The 22216-nt window shown below is 49.2% G+C and overlaps 1 protein-coding gene across 5 annotated transcripts in view; it reads left to right on the forward strand.

The window, feature by feature from the left end:
• Positions 1–22216, forward strand: part of LOC8037010 (putative inhibitor of apoptosis) — a 51306-nt gene that overhangs the window by 24581 nt on the left and 4509 nt on the right. For all 5 annotated transcript variants that reach the window (XM_029976681.4, XM_029976683.4, XM_029976682.4 and 2 more), the window contains exons 3-7: positions 5026–5346; positions 9838–10204; positions 11597–11775; positions 12953–13185; positions 21193–21317. In XM_029976681.4, the coding sequence (XP_029832541.2) occupies positions 5026–5346; positions 9838–10204; positions 11597–11775; positions 12953–13185; positions 21193–21317 (1225 nt within the window). The remainder of the gene's footprint in view (positions 1–5025; positions 5347–9837; positions 10205–11596; positions 11776–12952; positions 13186–21192; positions 21318–22216) is intronic.

Here is a 22216-nt window from a genome sequence, read left to right on the forward strand (position 1 = left end):
ATTTGGATGTCGATCCCATGCATTCCGCCGAACGAATGAATGAAAATTGCGGCTCTCTCCGCTCAACTCGAAGCTATTCTAGTAGATTGTATAGGAGCAGCCGAGAGTTCAGGCGCATGCGCAAACACCTCTCGCTCTGCGCCGCGGGCTGATTGGCTCACTCGGGAGAGGGACGTTACGGCGAGATCATAGACTAGCCAAACTCTCTCCATATATGGCTCTGGCCCGGGTGTCACCGTCGAACCTGCCGAACCTGCTCTGGGTGAATAGATAGATGAATATACGACTACGTCACTCGAATAGGACGGGCTTCTGGGCCATCTAGCCAGTGCTTCGTTTTTAATTCTGGGACATTATGAGTTTCCTTCGATGGGCGGCACTGGGAACTGAAGGGGCCATATAATAAATTTTTAATATGTTTACTAAAAAAAAAGTCAGTAGATTTTTCTTGTTTTTCAGTGAATCAGTAGACCCGGAACGAAATCAGTAGATCTACTGATAAATCAGTAGACCTGGCAACACTGCTGACGCGTCTCTTGTGACGTCGCGCTTCTTGGCCGCGCATCGGTCACGTGAGCTCCGTTTCTCCTGGCTTCTCCCGCAACTCTCGGGGCGTCGCTCCAGTCGATTCCGGTACGATTATTACCGCGACTGTTTATTTGATTTACGCGGCACACAAGCGCCGGTTTCGGCTGAAATTTGGGCAACGTGGCCTGAGACGTGCTTGGAACCCAGTTCAATCGCCAAAAAGATGTCCGAAATTGCCTTCATTGTCCCTTTAAACATCACCCTCAAAATTAGAAGCCTGGAAACAGCATGTTTGCAGACAAAAAAAAAAAATATATTTTCGTAAAACCAGATTTTAAGTTCTCGTGCTCCTGGGTAACATCAAAAGTAAGTTTGAAAGTATTTTTTTGCTGCTTTTTAATTTAACATCAAAAGTAATTTCTTTTTTTGCTGCTTTTTAATTGGAAGTGTTGTTTATCATTTCCTCTTCTCTCCTTATCGCTCAGGCGCTCAATTTCGCTCTGCCCCGCTAATGCGTGCGTAAGCGGACGATGCGTCAGTAGGGAGTTTCGATATATGATTGGTCCATTGTTCTGCTCAGACATTGAAAAGCACGTTCCAAAGCATCGCAGTTGAAGACTAAATGCAGCGGACTGATGAGCAACGTGAGGGCAGATGTTGTGTCGGTGCTTTGCCGAGGACTGTCCACGCACCAGCACATTTGACAGTGCCCCTCCACCCAAGCTTCCAAAGAATGAAGTGCAGAACAAGGCGCAGCTGGAAAAAATTCCCGCAAGACAACTGCTCGGTGCGTGCAACTCAATCTCGCTAGTCTGTGTTGTCGGGGCACCAGAAATTTGAAGGAGATGAAAGTACCGACGACTCGGCGACATCCTCATCGGGATTCGGATGTTGCCAGCACTAACATTGGTGGCACCGTCCAGCTTCTCGGGTGGTTGTTCCTTAGAAAAACACGCACATTTGAAGCACCATTCAACGATGTATGCTTTCACTTGTTTTCATGCACACACAATAAGGGCTATAGCTCCGAGAAGGTCGATGGAACAGCTTTTGTTGTTATCTTAGCAAAGCAACATTTGCTTCAGAAAATGGTGGCCATAGATCTTCCGTGTGTGCGGAATAAAAATAACACCTCGTTCTATTGGCTGCAAGATAGACGTCGTGGTCAGCGGAGTCATGCGATCGTGGAGTCGCACATACTCAGGCTCCTGCTGTGGCCCAGGCCTTCTTGTTGTGTCGGCTGATGAGTTTATAGGCATTTTGAAGCATCGTGGTTTCTCTGCTTTTTCTGGGACAAGGAGGGCCAGCTTGAGCTCACCCGTCGTGTTTGCGCTGAACAGGGCTGTTTGTTTTGGCTGCTTTAGTCCTTTAACATCAATATCCTTTGTTGCAGATGTTTTTGTCGGAAGCATCTTGTGAAATAGAGTCACTACGTCCAGATTGTAGACATCATCTGCACTGTACGTGCTAAGGTGTGCTTTATCCTATCTTCAAGAACAGTCTCGTCTGCGTTGGCGCTCTGACGGCACACAGTCGGGAACGTCAAGTTATTCCTTTCCTTGAAGCGGGAGAACCATACTTTGCTGCAGTTCAATTCTTCGTGATTGAGTTGCGACGCTAAATCGTTGGTCTTCTCTCGTAATTTTGTGGGAAGGTGAGCTGCAGTGGGGCGTTCTGGAGCCAGCAAATCAGGGCGGCTTCGATGTTCGGGTATGCCGGGAACCGAATCTGCAAACGCTTCGATCTTGCTTAATGCCTCGAGGATCTTTGCCTCGATCTTGAGAATGGTGCAGAGCGTGGAGATGGGCACCTGGCGCTTCTCCGCAAGCTTGGTTTTAGAACATGTTGACTTGTCTGCTTCCTCTATGAGGCAAGCTTTCTGATGCAAGGTTAAAGATTTATATTTTGGCATCTTCCGTCGAGAACGCAGATGCGGGGATCGAATTTGCAGAGAAAACTGCACTGCTCCGAATGCTTTGAACAGCCCGACATCGAGAGCCCCATGCAAGCCGGTCCTTTGAGCCAGCCCAAGCTCAAGGAGACAAAGGCTGTGTTCCAAAATTTACTCTATCTTACTGCAGGGGCCACTATGCAATATGGCGGGACAAAGGGACTGGAACATTGCCGCCCCCTGCGATTGGTCAGTGGCTTGGCGCTGACCAATCGCAGCAGTCGGCGACATCCCAGTCCCTTCTTCCCGCCGTCTTGCATAGCCACCCCAGGGTAAGGGTTTTGTACCTTGGCATTCGAAAACCTACTTGTGTCCAGCGTTGCTCTGTCTGTGTTGGAATGCTGCCAAAGGGACTGCTAAGCGCATGGACCAGCAAGCCAGAAACGAAACTGTGAAACAATGAAGATTCGCGCCATGTTGGTTTTTCCTGCCGAATCGGGGTTCCAACTAGCGCCCCCTAGCAACTAAAGAGTGAACTTGTAAGACCAGACCAGCGAATTAACCGGGTCGGCGTGCTCGGGTTGCTCGTATTATCCAGTCACATTTTTATGAGAAATTACAGGGCCATATAAATCTTGAGAATTATTGGGGATTCCGAACAACTTACTCCTCAAAGTTTGAAAGGTCATCTTGTATTGAAAAGCACACTTGATCTTCGGAGCTGTTGCCAACATTGCACTCGCTTGCGGCACAACCCTCAGGCGTCACCTGCAAAGCAAAAATGGCAAAGAGACGATGGCGATACGTTGACGTCGCAACAAAGCTACTTCCAGTATCTGATATTGACATTTCGAAACCAGCGTTGTCATGGTTTCGGTCGATGACGTCTCACCACGTGATCAGAGAAACAGTCGCAAGGAGATGTCTGGTAGGAGAGGAGGACACTCTTTTTTAAAAGGCGCATTGTGCGCTAAACATTCTTTTTCGTCACAATATTTTTTATATAATTGACATTATTTTAAAGCTTTTAAGACAGTAAAAGCCTATTTTGGAGTGTCATTGCCCCTTTAATCTTGTGGTTAAAAACAAGGACTTGGGGGGAAAGTTGAAAGTGACAGTCTTTTATGAGGCAATAACTGGCTTGCCTAACATGCTCAAGCAAATTGAGCAAACTGAAGCTTCCTAATGAAACAAAGATAAACAATGTATTTAACACCCAGAGCTAAGCTAGTACAATATTGCCGAATATCTTTTTGGGGTAAAGAGTGCGCTGAAGTCTTGCCTCAATAAAAGAAGTTTGCCTCCGCTAAGGTTCTTATAAAACACTTTAGGAGCAAGAAAGTTGTTCAGGTGCTACGCGAGGCATGTGTTTATTGTCAACTATAAATTCTGAAGTTTTTGTGCACTGTGTAGCGGAGTAAATTAATGCAGAAAGCAGGCATTTGCCACAGAAATGTGTCGAGTGCCGAGTACTCATTAATATTGACAGAGAGGTTGTAACGCTTGTTACTCCTTCATTAAAGGCTCACGAAGTTTGATTGAAGTTCTGGCATCTGCTACAACATTATCCCACCTACTGAGGTCCCTAACCACTCTCGTTGCTCAGTGGTGCTAAGCGCGATTGAAATTGCTGAGCCATAACCCTGAGACTAGGGTTATGGCTCAGCAGGAGAGGAAGAACGGAAGTCAGAAACTAATTGTGACTTCTGCTCTTCCTCTCCCTCATCGTCACCTTTCTCCTTAGTCTCAGGGGTAATCACGCTCAACCATCACCAGCTCGATTGCGCCCTAACATTCTGAAATTGCTCCCGACCTTACCTGAGATGCAGGCTGAAGTCCAAGGTGTAGTTTGAGCCGCTCTCAAATACATTTCTACAGTTCCAGCCCTGCGAATGTATTGCGCGTATAAGAACGCCACTTCTGAGCAGTCACTTTTCGTCGCTGATGCGGGTTGCTCGATATCTTCCGGTTCAGTTTGCAGCAGCGAGGTAGAGGGCCTTAGAGCGATAAACTAGCAGCTGAAAGTGAGCCCAATTGGCCGCCACCATGTTGCACATTTATGACCCTGAGACACGTGACCTTGTAGTTTTAAGTCGAGATTTTAATGAAGTGCCATGCACATATAATTGCTTATTGATCTTTAATAACAGAACCGACGAGATAAGCTATGTTTCGTTTGTTTTAAGTCCAAAATGTGCTTTTACGACAAAAACTTGGGCAGGTTTGCAATGCCTCCACTAGATACCGTCAGCCGCGGTGCTGTATTTTGGGTTTTTATCGGAGCTAGACACTGATCTCTGGGGCTAAAAGTGTTGATAAAATAGTTTTTCATGTTTTTTACAGCAATCCCAACACAAATTTCGGCTCAGTTTTGCGTAAAAGCCTCAGGATTTGGTACGGTCACGTGTCTAGTGGTCAAAATTGTACAACATGGCGACAGCCAAGTGGGGGTCACTTTCGCCCGGTGAATGGGATACCAGTTTATCGCTCTAAGCCCCTCTATTTTGTTGGTTTGCGGGTGCAAGATTGCCTCGTTAAATGTCACTTTTCAGTTTTACGTTGGTCTACCGTTTCCCTTCCGTAATAACATCCTGGGCCCGCCGCAGGTGTCTCCGACCATGGCCCTGAAGCTGGCGCGTGCGGGGTTCTACCACGTGGGGCGAGGCCGCACCCGGTGCTTCAGCTGCGGCACGGAGTGCGGGGACTGGCGGGAGACGCAGGGGGCGGTGGAGCGGCACCGCACGCTGTCGCCCGACTGCGCCTTCCTGCGCTCAATGCTGGGGCGCTCGACGTCGGAGCCGGACGAGGCGCTGCTCAAGCGGTCGGCGGCCCACCGGCTGCGCACTTTCGCCCGCTGGCCGCTGGACTTCCTGGACCCTACGGACCTGGCCAGGGCCGGTTTCTACTACCTCCAACAGGACGACAGGGTGGGTGGCCGCGTCCGGAGTTGGTTGCAGTCTGACGTTGCGATTCCTGCGATTGGTCGTAGAAATATGCCGACGAAAAAGGCGAGCATACGCGAGGGTCGCCGCAATCCCGTCTCTCGTTTACTTCGGGACATTTTTGAACGTCTGCTGCAAGGCAACCTACGTGGGCGTCTACCACGCCCACTTGCCAAGATTGCGGCACATTGTGGCCCGACCCTTTTACGAGGGCAGAAGTTGAAAGTTTTGAGGACGCGGTACGCACGCCCGTCAGAGACATGTCCCTGGCAGTGCCTGGAACGTGCCTTTGACCAACACGTGCTTACAGCATCATCGTTTCTGGCCCCTCAACTAATGCCCAACAACATTGCACCCGCGTCGTTCTGTCGATTGCCGCGATCCTGGCGGTGGCACAACGACGGAAGTGGAGATGGGCACCAAACGAAATAGTTCCTCTTTATGCGCGAGCACCGGGGCTTTCTAATCTGGTTGACGTCGGGACAAGAAGGAAATCGCGGTTGTACGTCGCCCTATAGAGGCCCGTTCTTGGGAGAGAATCGGCTTACGTTTTCTTCCGTCGCGTTACCGTAGACTCGCGAGTCATCGGGGCATACGTGCTTCGTACGTCGCTTGCAAAGCTTTTCGAAGCAATTTCCACTGTTCCTATGAAGTGCGGATGTCCCGGTGGCTATCGGTCGTATCGTAATGCAGAAAAATGTAAGCAAGTGCTCCTTCGTGAATGGGCCTTTAGGCAGCATCTTAAATCTTGTTCGGTGAGGTCTGAGTTACTCTCGTGTACCTTATAGACCAACACGCGGCTCTGACGTCACGCTCCTGCGGTGGCGCTGTTGTCGCCACGGCGCATGCGCAGAAGCTTCACCTCATGCGAATCTGGTTTCTGCGCTTGCTCAGTGCCCACACCTGGTGTGGGCAAATGCGGGCTTGTTTGTAAACAGCGTGTCGGTCTATTGTGCGAAAAGACGCATAGGGTGACGCTGGATGCAAGTGGGGTTTTAAATGGCAAGGTACAAATCCTTTTCTTTGAGATGAGATTGAGTTAACCTTGGACCTTTATCTCACTCCAGAATAAAAGTATGTCGCTGTCCATTCGAAAGCTCACTCCTAGAGCCACTGAATGAGCTGCACTTGGTGTATCGGCACACTGTTCCCCGACATTGTTGGGGGCGTCGCCATTTGGGGCTTGTGCAGAGCAGATGCAACTGCCGATCGTCATAATTCAAAAGTGTGACTTCCTCAGCATTAGATTCGGTGTTAGGAAGCTGATGTAATATAGCTTTTATCTGTTGCGAACTGTTTAAACATCTGTGCAGGGCGGAAAAACCATTCCTGTGATTTCAGATAAAGCTTCAGATAACTGGCAACCATGATTTTAAGACACAATATGGCCAAGTGTCGTTTCTCTGAAGCGTAGCTTCTTTAGTGGCACTACTCACTCTTATCCAGGATGTTTCATCCTCTTTGTTCTGTGGTTTGACCCGCGAGATTAACGCCAATCTTCTCTAGCAAGAGTCGGAGCCCTCCCCGAGCAGAATGCTTCTGCACGGCCGCTGCGGGCAGGAGGGAAAAATCGGGAGCAGAATGTGACAAATCATACGAGCTGCGATCGGTGGTTCCGACAGATGGAACGAGAAACAGAGCGACAGAAAAGTGGAGAAAGAGAGCAGACGATAGGTTGTGCGCATTTACTTTACCGCGACGACTCGAAGTTGCACAAGTATTCGCGACTCCAGCGACCTATAGGGGGCGCTACCACCAAACAAACATGGCGGCTGAGTCCAGGTCGCGTCAACTCGGCCGGGCCGCCTGAATGGGTGGCGCATTCAATTTAACAAATTTTCTTTTGTTGAATGTCCAATTTTATGGGTATTTGAACTGAGACAGTTAAGTGTAGCCGGTGCGCATAAACTTGCCGAGCATAGTTTTGTTTTGCCCATGTTTTTTGTTCTTTTCATGTCAAACTTTCGTTTCGAAGACTTCGATCAAAACCGAAAGTATGGGCTCCGGAGAAGCGGTAATAGACTCTAATTAGTTTTGATCATCTAAGGAAAGTGGCGAGGGCTACAAAATTGTTCCACCGAGAGTAATTTTTAGCTAACTCGCATGCCTCGACCATGCGACTTATCTGTCCGCGAAATTGAGCTTTTGTGCCTGTCCGCGTTTCAAGAAACAGCTCCAGTCGTGTGCTCGGTCAAGAACGCAGGCTGCAGGAAAATTACGAAAATTAAGCAAGCGCATCTTGAGCCAAGGAGCATGTCAACTCGCTGGCGCTTCACTAAACAGCTGATACTCGTATTTCAATTCAGGTTTTAGTATAGTAGCAATCGAGAAGTCATTTTGACGAATATGTGGATTATGTATTATGTTACGTCCCACTAAAGCGATATTAGTATATTCTTCGGGTTGAAATATGAACTTAGTTGACTAACTATTAGGTGAACTGCTGAATAAAAGTATATTTGACAGACAGAGAGATACTACTTAAACTTAGCCAAATGGTTCTAGCCGGTAGAACTGAGACGAATGCGGACAAACTGAGGAGAGTCTTTATCGGAGATTTACTCAGACCTCTCTGCATTGAACTTGACTTCGAAACCTGAACGGATAAAATTAGTATTTTTCGAAGCCGGTCAACCTGAGCAATGTAGACGTATATTGCTGCTGGCTTCGACAGGGGTTATAATTAGGGTGTGTACTTTCCGGTGTTTATTTGTGAGAAAAATCGGCGGATGTTTTTCGGTGCTTATTTATTTTCAAAACACGGGTGTATTTCGGTGGAACGTCTCACGACGAGGCTAAAATCGGTGAATATCGGCGAAAAAAAAGCGATTGATCACAGACAGAGTTCCAATTTTATTCACATAGTTCATACACTTCTTCTCTAGAAAGCAACTATTTCTAACACTTGGTTATTATAGTAGATGCAAGCATACTTTCATGCTTGCATCTACACGCAAGGAACATGCTGCTGTCATGGCAGCACGTTGCTGGCGGTTCGCAACCCGCAATTATGAAAACGCACGCTCCTGTACGACACGGACGTTTGCAGTGTCTTTCAGAAACCACAGCAACCTCTGAATACATGGCTTGCACCGACATCACTTGGCCAGACACAATGAGGAAAAGGCACGTGAGAGCCTACCCTCCACTGCGTTAATTTTTCCACAAAAGGGCTCCATGGGAGACACAATAGGGGAAAGGCGTATGAGAGCTTAGTTTCCACTGCGTTCACTAGACGCTTTTGACCCCCAGAAAGGAGGGCGGACTGACGCCACCTGCAAGCCCTGTATAAACACTGGAAAAATGCAGGATCCACGAGATAACACGTTTGACGAACCTCTACGGGGAAAGGGTTTCGCTAGGTCGGAAACTAGCAACGACCGGTGTTTTTCGGTTTTAACCAGGGCGAAAATATCCAAACGCCGGTGTTTTTCGGTTTTAACCGATTTTATATTTTCGTCACCGACGGATGTTTATCGGTGTTTTTCGGTTAAAACCGGAAAATTCACACCCTAGTTATAATATAAATATTGGAGGCGCGACAGATCCTAATGACGTGACAGCTTCTAACTTTGCCAGACGCGTCCCCCACCTTTTGAAAGCAGATAATTTCCCTCATTAATCATATGCAGCGAGAAGGTTTTCTGAATCAAGTAATTGCGAAATTAGCCCAACTCCCTCAATGTGGTCTTTTTCGGCGAAAAGCCGCCAAGATGAATAGCCAACGCACCGGCCGGCGTTAGTGGCTCAAATTAACTTGAAGCTAATCGAGCACAACCAAACTCAAGGAAAGCAGCTATCGAACCTTCCCATTCACTTGACTGCAACAATGGTGTTCCCTCTAGTGAAACACCTCGTCTATCGTCCTCAGTCCACTGTTCTACATCCTTGTAAAGAAACCACTTATCAGTCACCAAGTAGTCGTTACTTTGAATGTGATTCGAGACAGACGAGAAATCAAAACGTTTTTCCGTAATTCCTCCTCATCCAAAAAATTGAAAGCACGTGACCGTGTGTTGTGGAGTAAACGGGCTTTCAAACACGTGATGCAAAGAAACAATCTACTGAGGCTTCACCGCACTAATGAACACTTAGGCAAACTTAAGAAATTTTCGGACCTTCGTCAAATTACATTGTTCGCCCCCGCGCCGACAGCACGTGTCCGCGAAAGCCATCAGAGACGTGGCGGGGCGCGGAGCGACCTGGACCGACTGGTTCCCGGTTTTCCCGCTTGGCGGCGTCCGTTTTGCTGGAGTCGCGAATATTTCTTGATTTTATAAAAGGAAAGTCAACGGTGTTTTCCCCGCAAAGTAAATTAGAAAAAAACCACGCACGTACCTTACGGGTAATATTTTAGTGCATCTTTGTGTACGTTAAAGCTTTGCCAGCGATATGAGCCCTATGGGACCAGCCACTAAGATCAGCGTCGTTTGAAAGCGTCCAAAATGCACGGGACCTTCAACTCTACGCCCACAGGTGCGTTGTGCCTTCTGCCGGGGCACGATCCACAACTGGGAGCGTGGGGACGACCCGCTGGTGGAGCACGGGCGCCATTTCCCCTGCTGCCCGTTCCTGCTGGACCCCTCGCTGGAGGAGGGCCAGGACGAGTGCGGCCGCTCCTGGAGGGAGCAGCGCTCGCACTCCGAACGGGGGCCCGCGCCCCCGGTTGAGGGGGGCCACAGTGCAGATTCCCCGCTGTCCCTGCTGGGCATCACGCCCCACGTGGGGCCCAAGCACCCCGCCCAGGCCTCCCCGGACGCGCGGCTGCGCTCCTTCGCCAAGTGGCCCCTGGCGTCACCCCTCCGGCCCCCCGACCTGGTCAAGGCGGGCTTCTTCTACATTGGTGAGGGGCATTTGTGGATATGGCCCTACCTTGCACCAGAGGTAGCAGCAGAGGTGCACCGCCGGGGTTACGAGCCGACCAATCGAATCGCTCGGAGAACCCAATGGACGGACGTGGGTTCGGAGAAAGTTGCTGGACGCGGCTCTTTATAAAATCCCGCATACCCATCCGAAGGATGGACAATCGGAAAAGCCATCTATACTGGAGATCAATGGGTCGTAGTATTTCAAAATAATTGCAACACCATGTTCTCAAAAAATTTTAAATTTTATGGCGAAGCTGTTTATGGCTAGGGTTTCGTGGATTTTTTGTGTGCGTGACCAAAACCTCTACGCTGGCATTTCCGCATGCACACGCCTTCTCTGTATAAAAGATTCAAAGTAAATAACCAAAATAAAGCTTTGAGGAATGCACGTGCAAGATGCCATTTGTTTGAGGCTTTTGCTTTGGAACTGCTGCAGATGCCGGCGCTGCATGCGCATGCCTTCCCTGTATAGAAGATTTGAGGTAAATACTAACTAAAATAAGGCGTTGATGAACGCCCGTGCAAGATGCCAGTTGTTTTAGGCTTTTGCTTTAAGACAGTAACTGCTGCAGACACTGGCATATGCTGTGCGTGGAACACCATTCCCTGCAATCTCCTTGATGCTTGAGTAATTTAGCGTGTGCGTAACCTTTCGTCGTGACCACCGATTGAGACAATAAATGTTTGTACCTTTGTTTAAAATTTTGTATCGTGCGCTAAACAGCTTCACTGGTCATCCACCTCCGCAGAGTGGAATAACTCGTAATTTGTTTTTCTTTTTTTTTTTTGTTACTTTTTAAAATTTAAACTTTTACATGATTTAGTGCTGCTTGTGTCGTGCCATAATGATCCAAGGCAAAAAAAGGCCATAGTTTGAAGACCAGTAAGTTTATCCAAGGACTGTGGCTACACTGCGGTGCCCATGATGCATCTTCGGCCGGTGCACTTTGCATCCAATTCTGCCGACGTGTCGAACGTGGTTCCGATGTGGCATCAAATGACGTCGCAGGAGCCGGCGCGTCGTGCCATTGGATGCCGCGAATGTGGCGGTCGGTGCCACAAGTACCGGCAAAAAGTAGGCCAGACACTCATGTCAGTGTTGTTGCGGCTTTCCAACTCGCCACTGCCAAAGCTTTTTGAACTGTGTGACTTGCAGTGGCATTCACCTCCGCCGTTTTGCCACTGCCGGGATTCGTGACCGGCGACAACGCGACTCTTTTACGAACTCGCCGAGCGAAAATCGAGGGACCGCTTTTGAGGGCGCGGTAAATGCACTGGTCGGCACAGTGCCCGGTGCCCCGGGTTCTTCGTGCCCGCCGACGTGACCAGGCATGACTGGGCGTGCCCGTGCGCCCTCCCCCACGCAGGCATCCTGGACTACACCAAGTGCTTCCACTGCGACGGGGGCCTGTGCAACTGGGAGCGGGGGGACGACCCCTGGGAGGAGCATGCCCGCTGGTTCCCCAAGTGCCAGTTCGTCCTGCTGTCCAAGGGGGACGCCTTTGTGAGGGACAGCGTGCAGAAGCACCTCGAACACATGAGCCAGGTGGGGTCCCCCTCCCCTTCGGGGAGGATCGTCCCGACGCCACCTAGAAGACGAGGCCTTTCCCCCGAATGTCCTTACCAGTGGATTCTCGCGGTGCCACCTGGTGTGTGTCGGGTGGCACCCGGGTGGCACCGCGAGACGCAATTCAGGTGGAGGCAGCCCCGCTCTAGCCACCGCCCATTAGGGAGAGGTGTTTACCGTATTTGCACAAATATAACGCGACCATGAATATAATGCGAGGGCAGGTTTTGATGCCCTTAAAAATAAAAAAAAAATGTTACAACTATTATAGTGTGACCAGAGGCCGGCGTAAATTTACCGCACTCGGGGGCATAGCAGAAGTGAAAAGGCAATGGAAATAGAAGAAATATGAGTTTATGTTTCCTCTGCAGTCGTTCTCACTGCTTGGGTCCTTCCGTTTGCACTTGGCGACTTTGCAGATATGCAGCAGCAAGGCGCTGCTTGTATTGCAGTTCCTTTTTCTCGGGCATGAGCTCCTCGGCAGCCCACAAGCAAAGCAGGGCAGAAACACAAACGCCAGACCACTCTGGAGCAGAAACGAAAAAATGCGCAGGCAGAAAAAAAGATTGCTGGACCCGATACACGATCACACTCGTTCTTGTTCTAGTCCCTCCGCATAAACAAACCTCGTGTTGCACGATTGCGTGAACACGGGGTGATCTTGGCTTGGCTCATGTTGACTTGGTCTGGCTTGACTTGGCTTGAATCGGCCAGTGCCTGCATCCCCGCGAAGCGCGCTGCATTTCTGCAGCGTGCTTTTTGGTGTGCGTTGTACAAACACAAAAGGGATAAAAATGGTTTTTTTTTTTGTTTTTTTCCATTCTCTTCTTCACGTGGTCCAATAGCTAATAAATTCCCTCCCACACCGCCACTTCCTTTCCCACCCAATCTCCTGCATTGAGCCGGAGGGATGGCTTCCTCCAGACTCGCGCACTTCATGAACTAGAGCTGCTTTCTAATTCGGCGTTACAGGAAGTTGTAAACGTTTTTTTTTTTTTTTTTTTTTTTTTTTTTTTTACCTTTGTTGCGCGGCCTTGTTGGTAGAGGCGCTCTCGGCTGATGCCACTCGGGCATGCTCCGATGGAACTTTACCTGGTCGATCGCGACGTTTGCCGTGCTGCGTGTCCCCACCTAAAGAGGACCTGGTACCGGGCAGGTGGCACGTAGTGGCAGTGCGGCCCTGGCGGAGCACGGGGCCCAGCCGGGCATGGAGACAGAGGTGGCGGCCTTGCTTCGCTCTGGAGACGTGCAGTTCTACGTGGACCAGGGGGTGGACCGGGAAACACTGCGGGTGGCCCTGCTGGCGCACGTGCAGCGCCAGCAGCGGGGCTTCAGCAGCCGGGACGAGCTCATCCAGGTCCTGGCCAGCCTCTTCTCCCTCCACCGCAGGTCGGTCCCTTCCCTCTCCAAAGGGATTCGGCCTATGCGGGAGTACGCAAGCACCATTTGGTATTTCTGCATGGCAGAGGGAAAGAACGTAAGATTTGTCCTCAAAGCATTTATAGCCCCTTCCCCTGGCAAATGCCGAGCGCTCCGCGCTAGCGGTCGGCCTCCGTGAGCGATCGGTCACGTGGTTCATCCCAGTGGCACGCGCTGCGGAGCAAATCGAGCGTAACGCTCCCAGCGCCACCGCTTCCAGAGCGTCTGCTCTCGCTTTTGAACAGTTGCGGTTCCCATTGCTATCTTGCTGAAGGCATGAAGTTCTGATCGGAACTTCATGCTTCGACAAAAAAATTAATTGTTTACTACTTGATTACCGGTGACCTCGACGTTAAGACATAATTTATTTTTCCTTACAGTTATATGAGCTCGATGAAGACAACTAGAAGTACTTGTACTTCTAGTTGTCTAGCGATCGTCATCTCCAAAGGCGACTTCCATCTGTGGAGTATCTGGCGTGTTGTCTTCTAATTATTCCAATTACATTACAGAGACCACAAAACGAACAGACGATATATACCTAGCTCATCATCCGAATCGGCGCGCACAACGCCTTCGATGTAACGCGGTATCTTGAGCCTTTTGCTCTGGCCAGCCAAACGACTCGGCAAACACTTCGCCGAGAACGGCTGCCTCATCGTCACTCGAGCTGGAGCTAGGCTGGTATCTTCGTCGCTCTCACTGCGTTTTATTAGACCTCCTGAAATTAACTGCAACGACGTTATTGTCGCAGTATGCTCGGGCGAGTCGGTCATGAAGGGGGTACTCCTCCGAAAAAGGCTGCGCAAAGAACTACTCCGGACCGCTTGACGCGCTCCGCCACTTTTCCACGGAGCGGTTGGAGCCGTTCGGCGAGCGCTCCACTGGCTCCAGATCTACAAGCGGCACATGGAGAGATTGCTCTCATCTCGCGAGGGAAACAAGAATCCGCTCGGCGAGCGTGCATTGAGCGCTCGCCAGTTGCCAGGGGAAGAGGCTATTAGTAACTGCCCGTCTGTGTCGCACTTGTTTAAACGAGCCAGCATTCAAATGTTAGGAGGTGGGGCGACATTAAATAAATTAAAATATTTGTATTTCTTGCTCCGTGGCAAATTTATTGTTTGCATTGAAAGATGTATCACAACTACAATGAACGATGCACCCAGAAAGAAAACAGTCGACCTTCTTCGTTGCCATTTGATTTCAGTCGGATGCTGACACATATGGTGAATTCGACTCATAGATTTGGAGCACTTTCCAAAATCCGCGAGGGAGGCGAAATTCCGCTCCGTGGGACCCGCTCCGAATCGACGAAAGGAAGATAAACTTGCATTTTTGGAGTGACCTCCCTCACACCCCTCCCCACCGCTTCCCCCTCCGCCGTTCAAAATGGCCGCTGCTCAAACTTGACAAGCCCACCAACTGACTGATCTTTCCGACGCAGGAATAACACGCGACACAGGCCAGGCAAAATTATACGTACCACAGCGCCCATGTCGCAAATAACGAAGACGTCCGCGTTCGGCACCGTCGCGTACCTTTCGGCCGCGTTGAAGCGGCGGGGCGCGGACAGCGACTGCCAGCAGTGTAGTTCAAATTTCTGGTATGACTTTAATAAACACAAAGGTAACAAACCATCACTTGCACGGTCGTTGCCTAATCTGTTCTTGCTTTATTGTACGGGAAAACGCAGGCAGAATGTGGTGTAAAAAGGTAAGCAATCGTTGGCTGCAGAATGCACAGGCCTAGCCTTGCATCTGCCTCCGGCTTTTCTGTTGTTCTTTTTTTCGTTCCTCCTCTCACGATCACAGATGTCGCTCAGAGCTTACGATTTACCACGCTCCACAGTCCCAGCTTTGTATCTCTGATCTACGCGAGGTAGAAGCGTTCGAGCCGTCACAATCCCGCATAAACAACCGACGCATCCGAACAGATCTCACTCGACGACCCGACCGTGGCCTGACCGGCCCGCCAACCTCGCCGCGCATGCGCACTGTGGATTTAGAAGGAAATGACGTAGGCGCTCTGTCAACTTCCGGAAAGATCTGTGAAATCCCGCAGAGCAAGTTTGGCGGGGTTTGAGGCGCTCCGTGGAGCGGGCGTCGCCAGAGATCTACAAGGGGAAGATGACCAGCTCGAGCCAGATCTGCGAGCGGAATATGTGCACTCCAAATGGAGCGCTTTTGGAACGCTCCAAATCTGTGAGTGGAATTCACCATTAGCGACTATATACAGTAGAATCTCGATAACACGAATCTGACAAGGTCCACACATATCGCTATGTGGCTAAAGGGTAGTTAGTGATGAGCCAATCAGCCAAAGTTTATATTCGTCAAAATTCAGCGTTTGCCAAAATTTTGGAGGAAAATCCAGCAAAGATTTGGCAGACATCTGCGTGTGTGCACCAAGCGCAATGTCGGCAACAACGCAAAAAAAAGTACCGTAGAATGTCAATGATACGAATCCCGGGGGCATTGCGGAAAATATTTGTATCTTCGGAAATTTGGATGAACAAAAAAACGAGTCAAATAAGCACATCAAAGTAAAGGGGGGCTACTTGCAGTTTATGGGTCACATTCCTGGCTAAAGAAGGCAGTGATCCTTTTCTGAGTCTTCTTTTTTTAATGTCGCCCAGGAAACGCTTTTGGAACGCGTAAAGACGTGTGAGCGTGTCGTCGCTAACGTCAAGCTCGCTATGTGCTGCAGCACATCGAGGGCATGCAGTGTTTCAGCAGTTGTCGGCGGTCGCTCGTCATTAGTTACATTGCCGTCATCATGTCTGCTACTTGACTCTCCTGGGGGTGCATGGAGTTCCAACGGATGGACGCGTGCAGACAGACAGTTCTGCGGATGCTCGCTCGTTTACGATTGCACGATCAACGCTGACAGTGATGTGATTGCTGCGCCAATTGCGCCAAACTGCACCAAGGGGCTAACCCTGCTACATCCTGCTGCATTTTGCCAAAATATGGCTAATCTGCGCCTAGCCTGCGCCAAAGGATTAATTTCAGTCGTCTTTCAAAACCGAAACTGAACTAAGAACGTAATTAGCATGCGTGAGCAGGGTGTCTACTAACCGGTAAAACCGGGAATTCTCAGGGATTTTGAATAGTCTGAAAAATCTCAGGGAAAACTCGGGGAACTTGGGCTTCTATCGGGGATTTTTTTTTTTTTTTTAAAGTGTTACAGATGGATTGTCACAGTCCAAAATTTTTCAGATATCAATGGAATGGGCCAAACGTACAGTCAAGCCCAGTTATATCACACCCCTGTACTTCGAATTATTCTTTATATACACCTTTCCAAAAAACACTCGACCCCAGGGGCAACAAACCGTTTTCGAGCCCAGTCACTGAGTTTGAGGCTAGACTCTCACCGGCGTCCCTCCTAACCCTAACCGAGTGGACTGTGATTTCAATAGGCGCAGCCTGCGTAAGCGCAGTTTCAAACGCTGCTGGCAGCTAAATTCTCGTCTTTTCCTGCTATATCGTGTGTTTCATGGTACATGTATTTTCCCGAGGACATAAAGAAAGCATTGTACTATATTAAAAAAAAAAAAAAAAAAAAAACTAAACTGTTTTTGTTGGGTACGCGCAGCGACAGAACGAATGCGACTGGAATGTGTAGTTCTAGTTATTTGTTTTTTTCTTACGATAAGCTTTGACGGCAACGAGGGATTCGCCGCATGTGAAACGACAAAGCGCTTTGCTGTCAAAAATAAATTGCAACAGAAGAGGGCCGAAAATCATGCATTTTTCACGCTCACAAATAACGTGTTTACCGGTGGACAGGACACGGATATACAATTGAGGAAGTGTTAACATCCGAACAATATATCGTACATACCACACGATGCAGCGTTATCCGAAAAGAATTTATCTGAGAAAGATCTCAAATAACACAGTCACAGTCGACGACACGACGATCGGACGGAATCCGAGATGACTTCGTTTTGGGGCACGCTTTGGGGAGAGCTTCCTTTTCTCACAACCGCACCAAGGCAAAGAAACAAACGCGACTGACCCGTTTCACACCCCAACCCGGACAACTATTTTTGGAGATGACTGAGGATTCTACGCGGATTATCTCTGGGAAAGGGGAGAACAATGTTCGCAAAATCGCGTCGAGGGTCGTTCGACGTCCTTCACCTCCTTCGTTTCCTGTGAATTTCGAGCAGAAAAGCTTGAAAGGCAGGCACTTACCAGCCTTATTTCTCATAGTGGAAGATAACACAAAAAGGGTACGCAGCACGCATAAAAAAAAATTAAGTGGAAACTTTCAAGAACGGCGAGAAAACGTCGAATGCAAAACCGCAAAAACGTAGGTAGAGAACCGTGCTGAGCGAGTCTTCACAGTCCCAGAGAGTGGCAGAACATTTCTAGCTGATAGAGGGCGCGAGAGTCGCACCAGCCGCATCAGCAACAGGGCGGCGGCCTAGGAGCGTTTTTTAGAAAGGTGTATATGAAACAGTCCAAACATCCCCTAGAAAATCACATTGTTTTTCTGTATCGAATGCCCATAACTCCTATGGCGGGGACACTCGATGTAGCGAACAAGACGAAGCACGGCCGTCCTTCGCTTCTCCCGAAGTCGGATTGCGCCGGGTTGTGGGGCTGGCAAACCGCCAAGCCAGCTTACGTGCACGCGGGGATACGCAGCGAAAAAGCTATTGTATAAAATATAAAAAAAGCAACCAATAAAAACAAAAAAAAAAGTGGAGGATGGCAAAAGCAAGGGAAGGGCACCCGCGCACGTAGGGAGGGCAGGGAGTGCCCGCTGTTTGAGCGGTCGCCTGCGCTCTTTTCCCCGAACACCGCTGTCGCATTCGCGACTCTTTAACCCCAAAATAAAGAGCAAAAAAAAAGATTTTGTTAAAGACCGACGACCAGTTCGCGCTTTCCACTTTTCCCGCGCTTCCTCCTCTCCCCCTTCTACCATGTACACTGCTGCCTGTTTCCTTCTCCCCCAGGGTGAGGAGGATATTCTTCCTTGCAGAATGTCGCGTCTGCTCGTCGGCCTTTAAGTGGAGTATGTTGACAACAAGTGTTGAGCAATCGCACTTTGAACGCCTTATCTTTGTTTACCTTTTTCTTTCCCAATTATTGCTCCCGTTTTTCTTTTAGAGCGCAGCTCTTAGGTGCCCGTTTCTGGCTTGAGCGGTGTCGGCGTAACCGTGAGGTCACGTGACCCACCCCCCTGGGGTCACGTGACGTCACGGGGGGGGGGGGGGGGGGGGGTGTCACATAAACCTCAGTTTACCTTTTTTTATATTTTATTCACTCTGAATTTTACTAACCACTCCGTTCTGTTTTCTTTTTGCATCTAATAAAAGTTACTCGTTACCATTAAAACTCTATTATGTTTTTTTTTTTTTTTATTTTATAACATGCTTTTTAGAGACTGACAGCATCTGGCGACATAATGTCAGCCTATCTTGACCTAAGACAAAGTTGTGTGTCACTCAGGGAATTTCACAAAAGTACTCGGGAAAAACCTGGAAAACTCGGGGAATTTGAAAATGTCAACTTGGTAGACACCCTGGTGAGGTAGGTGGCTCAAGCGACCGCCCGACACAAAGTACCCTGCATCCATCCGGCCCCCGCCCCCCCCCTCCCTTGCATGGTTTTTGCCGCTGTCTCGCGTTTCGTGCCTCGTCGTCTTGGGAGTCTCGTCTCGCGCCTTTTTTTTTTTACTTTTTCAACGATAGACGCGGGCGTCTGCGGAAGCTCCGACGCTAGCGTGCCGTGTGCCAGACATGCCGTCATGGTGTGAAGCAAAACCACGTTTTTGCGCGACGAGAGTTGCTTTGTAAGCTGAAACGCTGGTCGCGCGACGTCGGGTGTTGCCGTCCCTATGTCGCTGCAGATATGCTGCTTTCTACACTTGTTCATCGACATTCCTGTCCTTGTTTAAACCATACTCTACTACAAAAATCCCTCTTTAAAGGGATACTACAACGGAATTTTGGCGTTTATCTTTTGGTATATTCGTGTTCAAGCGAGCACTATCACATAAGACACACCAATCTCTTGCTGAAAAAGGCACAAAAAGGAATTTTAAAACAAATTAAACGATTAGCAAAATGCACCTGGTGGACGTCGCTAACGCCTCGCTTGTAATGCCCGTCTAGGAACCTTGACAGGTAGTGACGATAACTGTCTCGCTTCCGTCCACCACGAGAGAAAAGGTGAAGGAGGAGCTCCCCTCCCCCGAGAATATCCTTTGTGTCTCCCAGAAGTCGCTATTGTCCCCCTACAAGATTACAGAAGATTAACCCGTCACTCAAAATTCGTAGAAAAGCAGCCGCTTCGGTGGCTGGAACCGTTAGGACATCTTCTCGACGTCAGCCTCGCCGAAGCTTTGCTCGTTCCGAGACAAACTATGTCACAATTGCGGTGGATGTGACGTGCTCTCCGCTGGCTGCTCTCCGAGCGCTTGCCAGAGTGGGCCGTTTATAACAAAAATATAGCCATCAGGCTCAAAATACAAACGTGCAATTATCATTTACGGATATTGTGGATCATATTCAACCTATTTCTGAACATGACGGGTGTTATTCAAATTTCGTTGAAGTGTCCCTTTAGTTCAAAGACTGCTTGTTGAAATAATGATTTCCTAGGTTTTTCTCGGTGGGCTTTCTTTCGAGAGGGACCCCGGTACGTGAAACATTTGCTACAAAAGAAAGTTGGTGAAGAGAAGTGAGCTAAAGCAGAGAAGGCAATGTCTGCACGCTGAACCCGCACATCGCGCTTGTTTGTCTCGAGTTCAGTCGTTGCACAAAGCGCTCTAAGATATGTTTGACCCTGGCTCACGATGTCCTGCATCAATGTGCTCAGGTTCTTTATTTTTTGTGTGTTTAGTTTGTACTTCACCTGCCGGTCTGGCAAGCACGCGCCACTGGAGTGTTGTTTTGTCGTATGCTGGACGGTTACATTTTGCATTCTATTTTGGGAATCGGTTGGCGACGGAGCGGAGTGGCATTGTTCCGATTTCGATTGAACAGCCGTTTTCTCCGCTTGCGCAACTTAGCACGTACCACTGCAAGCCTGCTGATGTTGCCCTCACATGCATGTGAACATGACTGCACGGCAGAGGCGCCAGCCGGGACTCTTGCAATTCATTGTTTTACGTTTGCTTACTTTTGACGAAAATCTGGCATGCCATGAACCAGTAAAATGGTGAGCGTTCTTTTCGGAATCGCTTGGCAAGAGTACACTTGTGGGATGTCTCAGCGGTAAAAACTCAAAAAGCGAGTTCAATCACAACACAGCACAATGTGCCCTTCGTTTGTCCAGCGCTTAAAACAAAAAAAAAAAATTTTTTTCTAAGAATTTTTGCTTTGAAAGCCACTTTTTCTGCTCCGAAACATTGTCTTGGCTGCTCCAAAAGCCACTTTTGCTGCTCCAAAACACTGTCTTGGCTGCTCCGAAAGGTGCTCCGAAAGGGCTTAGGCCAATCACATCACTGCGCTGATCCTAAATCTCATTTCTTAAGCTCACCCGAGTGATTGAGAGTCACGAAAACCCGCTTATCACGCGACAACAAAAATAAAGCAGCAACCCTGGAGTAGGTGATTGCGAGTTACTCCAACAAGTCGTATTGGAATCGCGGGACAACACAGATAGTGCGGCAACGCTGGACGGGGGTATGTTTTCGAATTTTAAAATGCAGCCACGCACATAAACTCCTGCTACAGTGGGAGAGGCGGTGCCAGAAATAGTATGTCGTAACGTAAAAAAAAAGCTGGGAATTTGGAGAAGAGCCACCCGGAAGATCCATTAGTGCGATTGCTCGCTCACATGCATAGCTGCGCGTTTATATCGAAACCGGCAGGAGCACAAATCAAACTCGCAACGTTGGAGCTTTCGACGCGCTATGCCGCCGAGTGCCCAGTCGGTGGAAGATTGGGAGTGGAGTGGGAGCAGCGGGGCAGGTGCAATGGGCCGATTTGAACGGATCCCTCGCGGGTTTCTCCAGGCAACCAGAAGCAGCCGTGAGCAGTACCGCTGACTTTCACCAGCCCTCCTCCGGAGCCGCCGAACCGGCCAGTGAGCAGCCTGCCGCAAAAGAGGAGCCTCCGAGGACGCCACAAAGCGCCGAAGGTGAGGTCCCCGGTTGGCAGCAGTGTGGGGCTACCAGCTGAAAAGCCTGGGATGGTTGGGAAAGAGTCTGGGAATTGTCGAGGAAAATGACTGAAATGGACATGCAGTGAAGGGGGGATGTGGCATGCGATGGCCTTCACGCTGAATAGCAGTGGCCCGAGGCATCGCTCTAGGCGGCGTAAGCCAGCGCCCAATTCACTGCATTAAAGGGACACTAACACCCCCAAAAATGTTTTTAGAAGCGAAGGTCCTTGGGGTCTAGCCTTGTCCGTCCGGTGTCCGTGCTCACATCGATCTTGCTGGTGCTCGTGAGCTCACATGCTCACTTGCTCGTGTAGGGCAAAAAGAAGAAAAAATGTTTGTGCAGTCGACAGGATTCAAACCTGTGCAGAAGACCCCAATGGATTTCTAGTCCGTCGCCTTAACCACTCGCCACGACTGCTGGACGAGTAGGGGGCTCTGAGATGTGGTAGGAACTCAAGAGCTAGGGTTTCTGTCATGGATGAAACGTTGCATCTAGCCGCTCAACGTCTATACAGGAGAGGGCGCTGCGGTCAAATGCATATATAATCGCGTTAAACTTTGCATGCGTTGGCTCAACGTTTATAGACGAGAGGGTGCTGCGGTCAACTGCTCAAATGCATATATAACCACATTCCATACCACCCATTCTCTTTCTGACATGGAGGAAAACGAACGAAAGGCTCAGCATGCTGCGGCTCACCGTCTATGCAGACAAGCACCACCAGAGCTTCGCCCCAATCAACATCATTCACCACGTGGAGATGCGGTTGTTGTTTTTTTTTTATTATTTTTTTGCCAGGCGATTTATGTTGTCGAAAGACTACCCAATCAGTATTCTGCTACAGTGTCCCATATATTTGTATTAAAGTCAAAAT

Source organism: Ixodes scapularis, unplaced genomic scaffold (genome assembly GCF_016920785.2).
Source record: "Ixodes scapularis isolate PalLabHiFi unplaced genomic scaffold, ASM1692078v2 PGA_scaffold2__306_contigs__length_199485367, whole genome shotgun sequence".
Classification (NCBI taxonomy): domain Eukaryota; kingdom Metazoa; phylum Arthropoda; class Arachnida; order Ixodida; family Ixodidae; genus Ixodes; species Ixodes scapularis.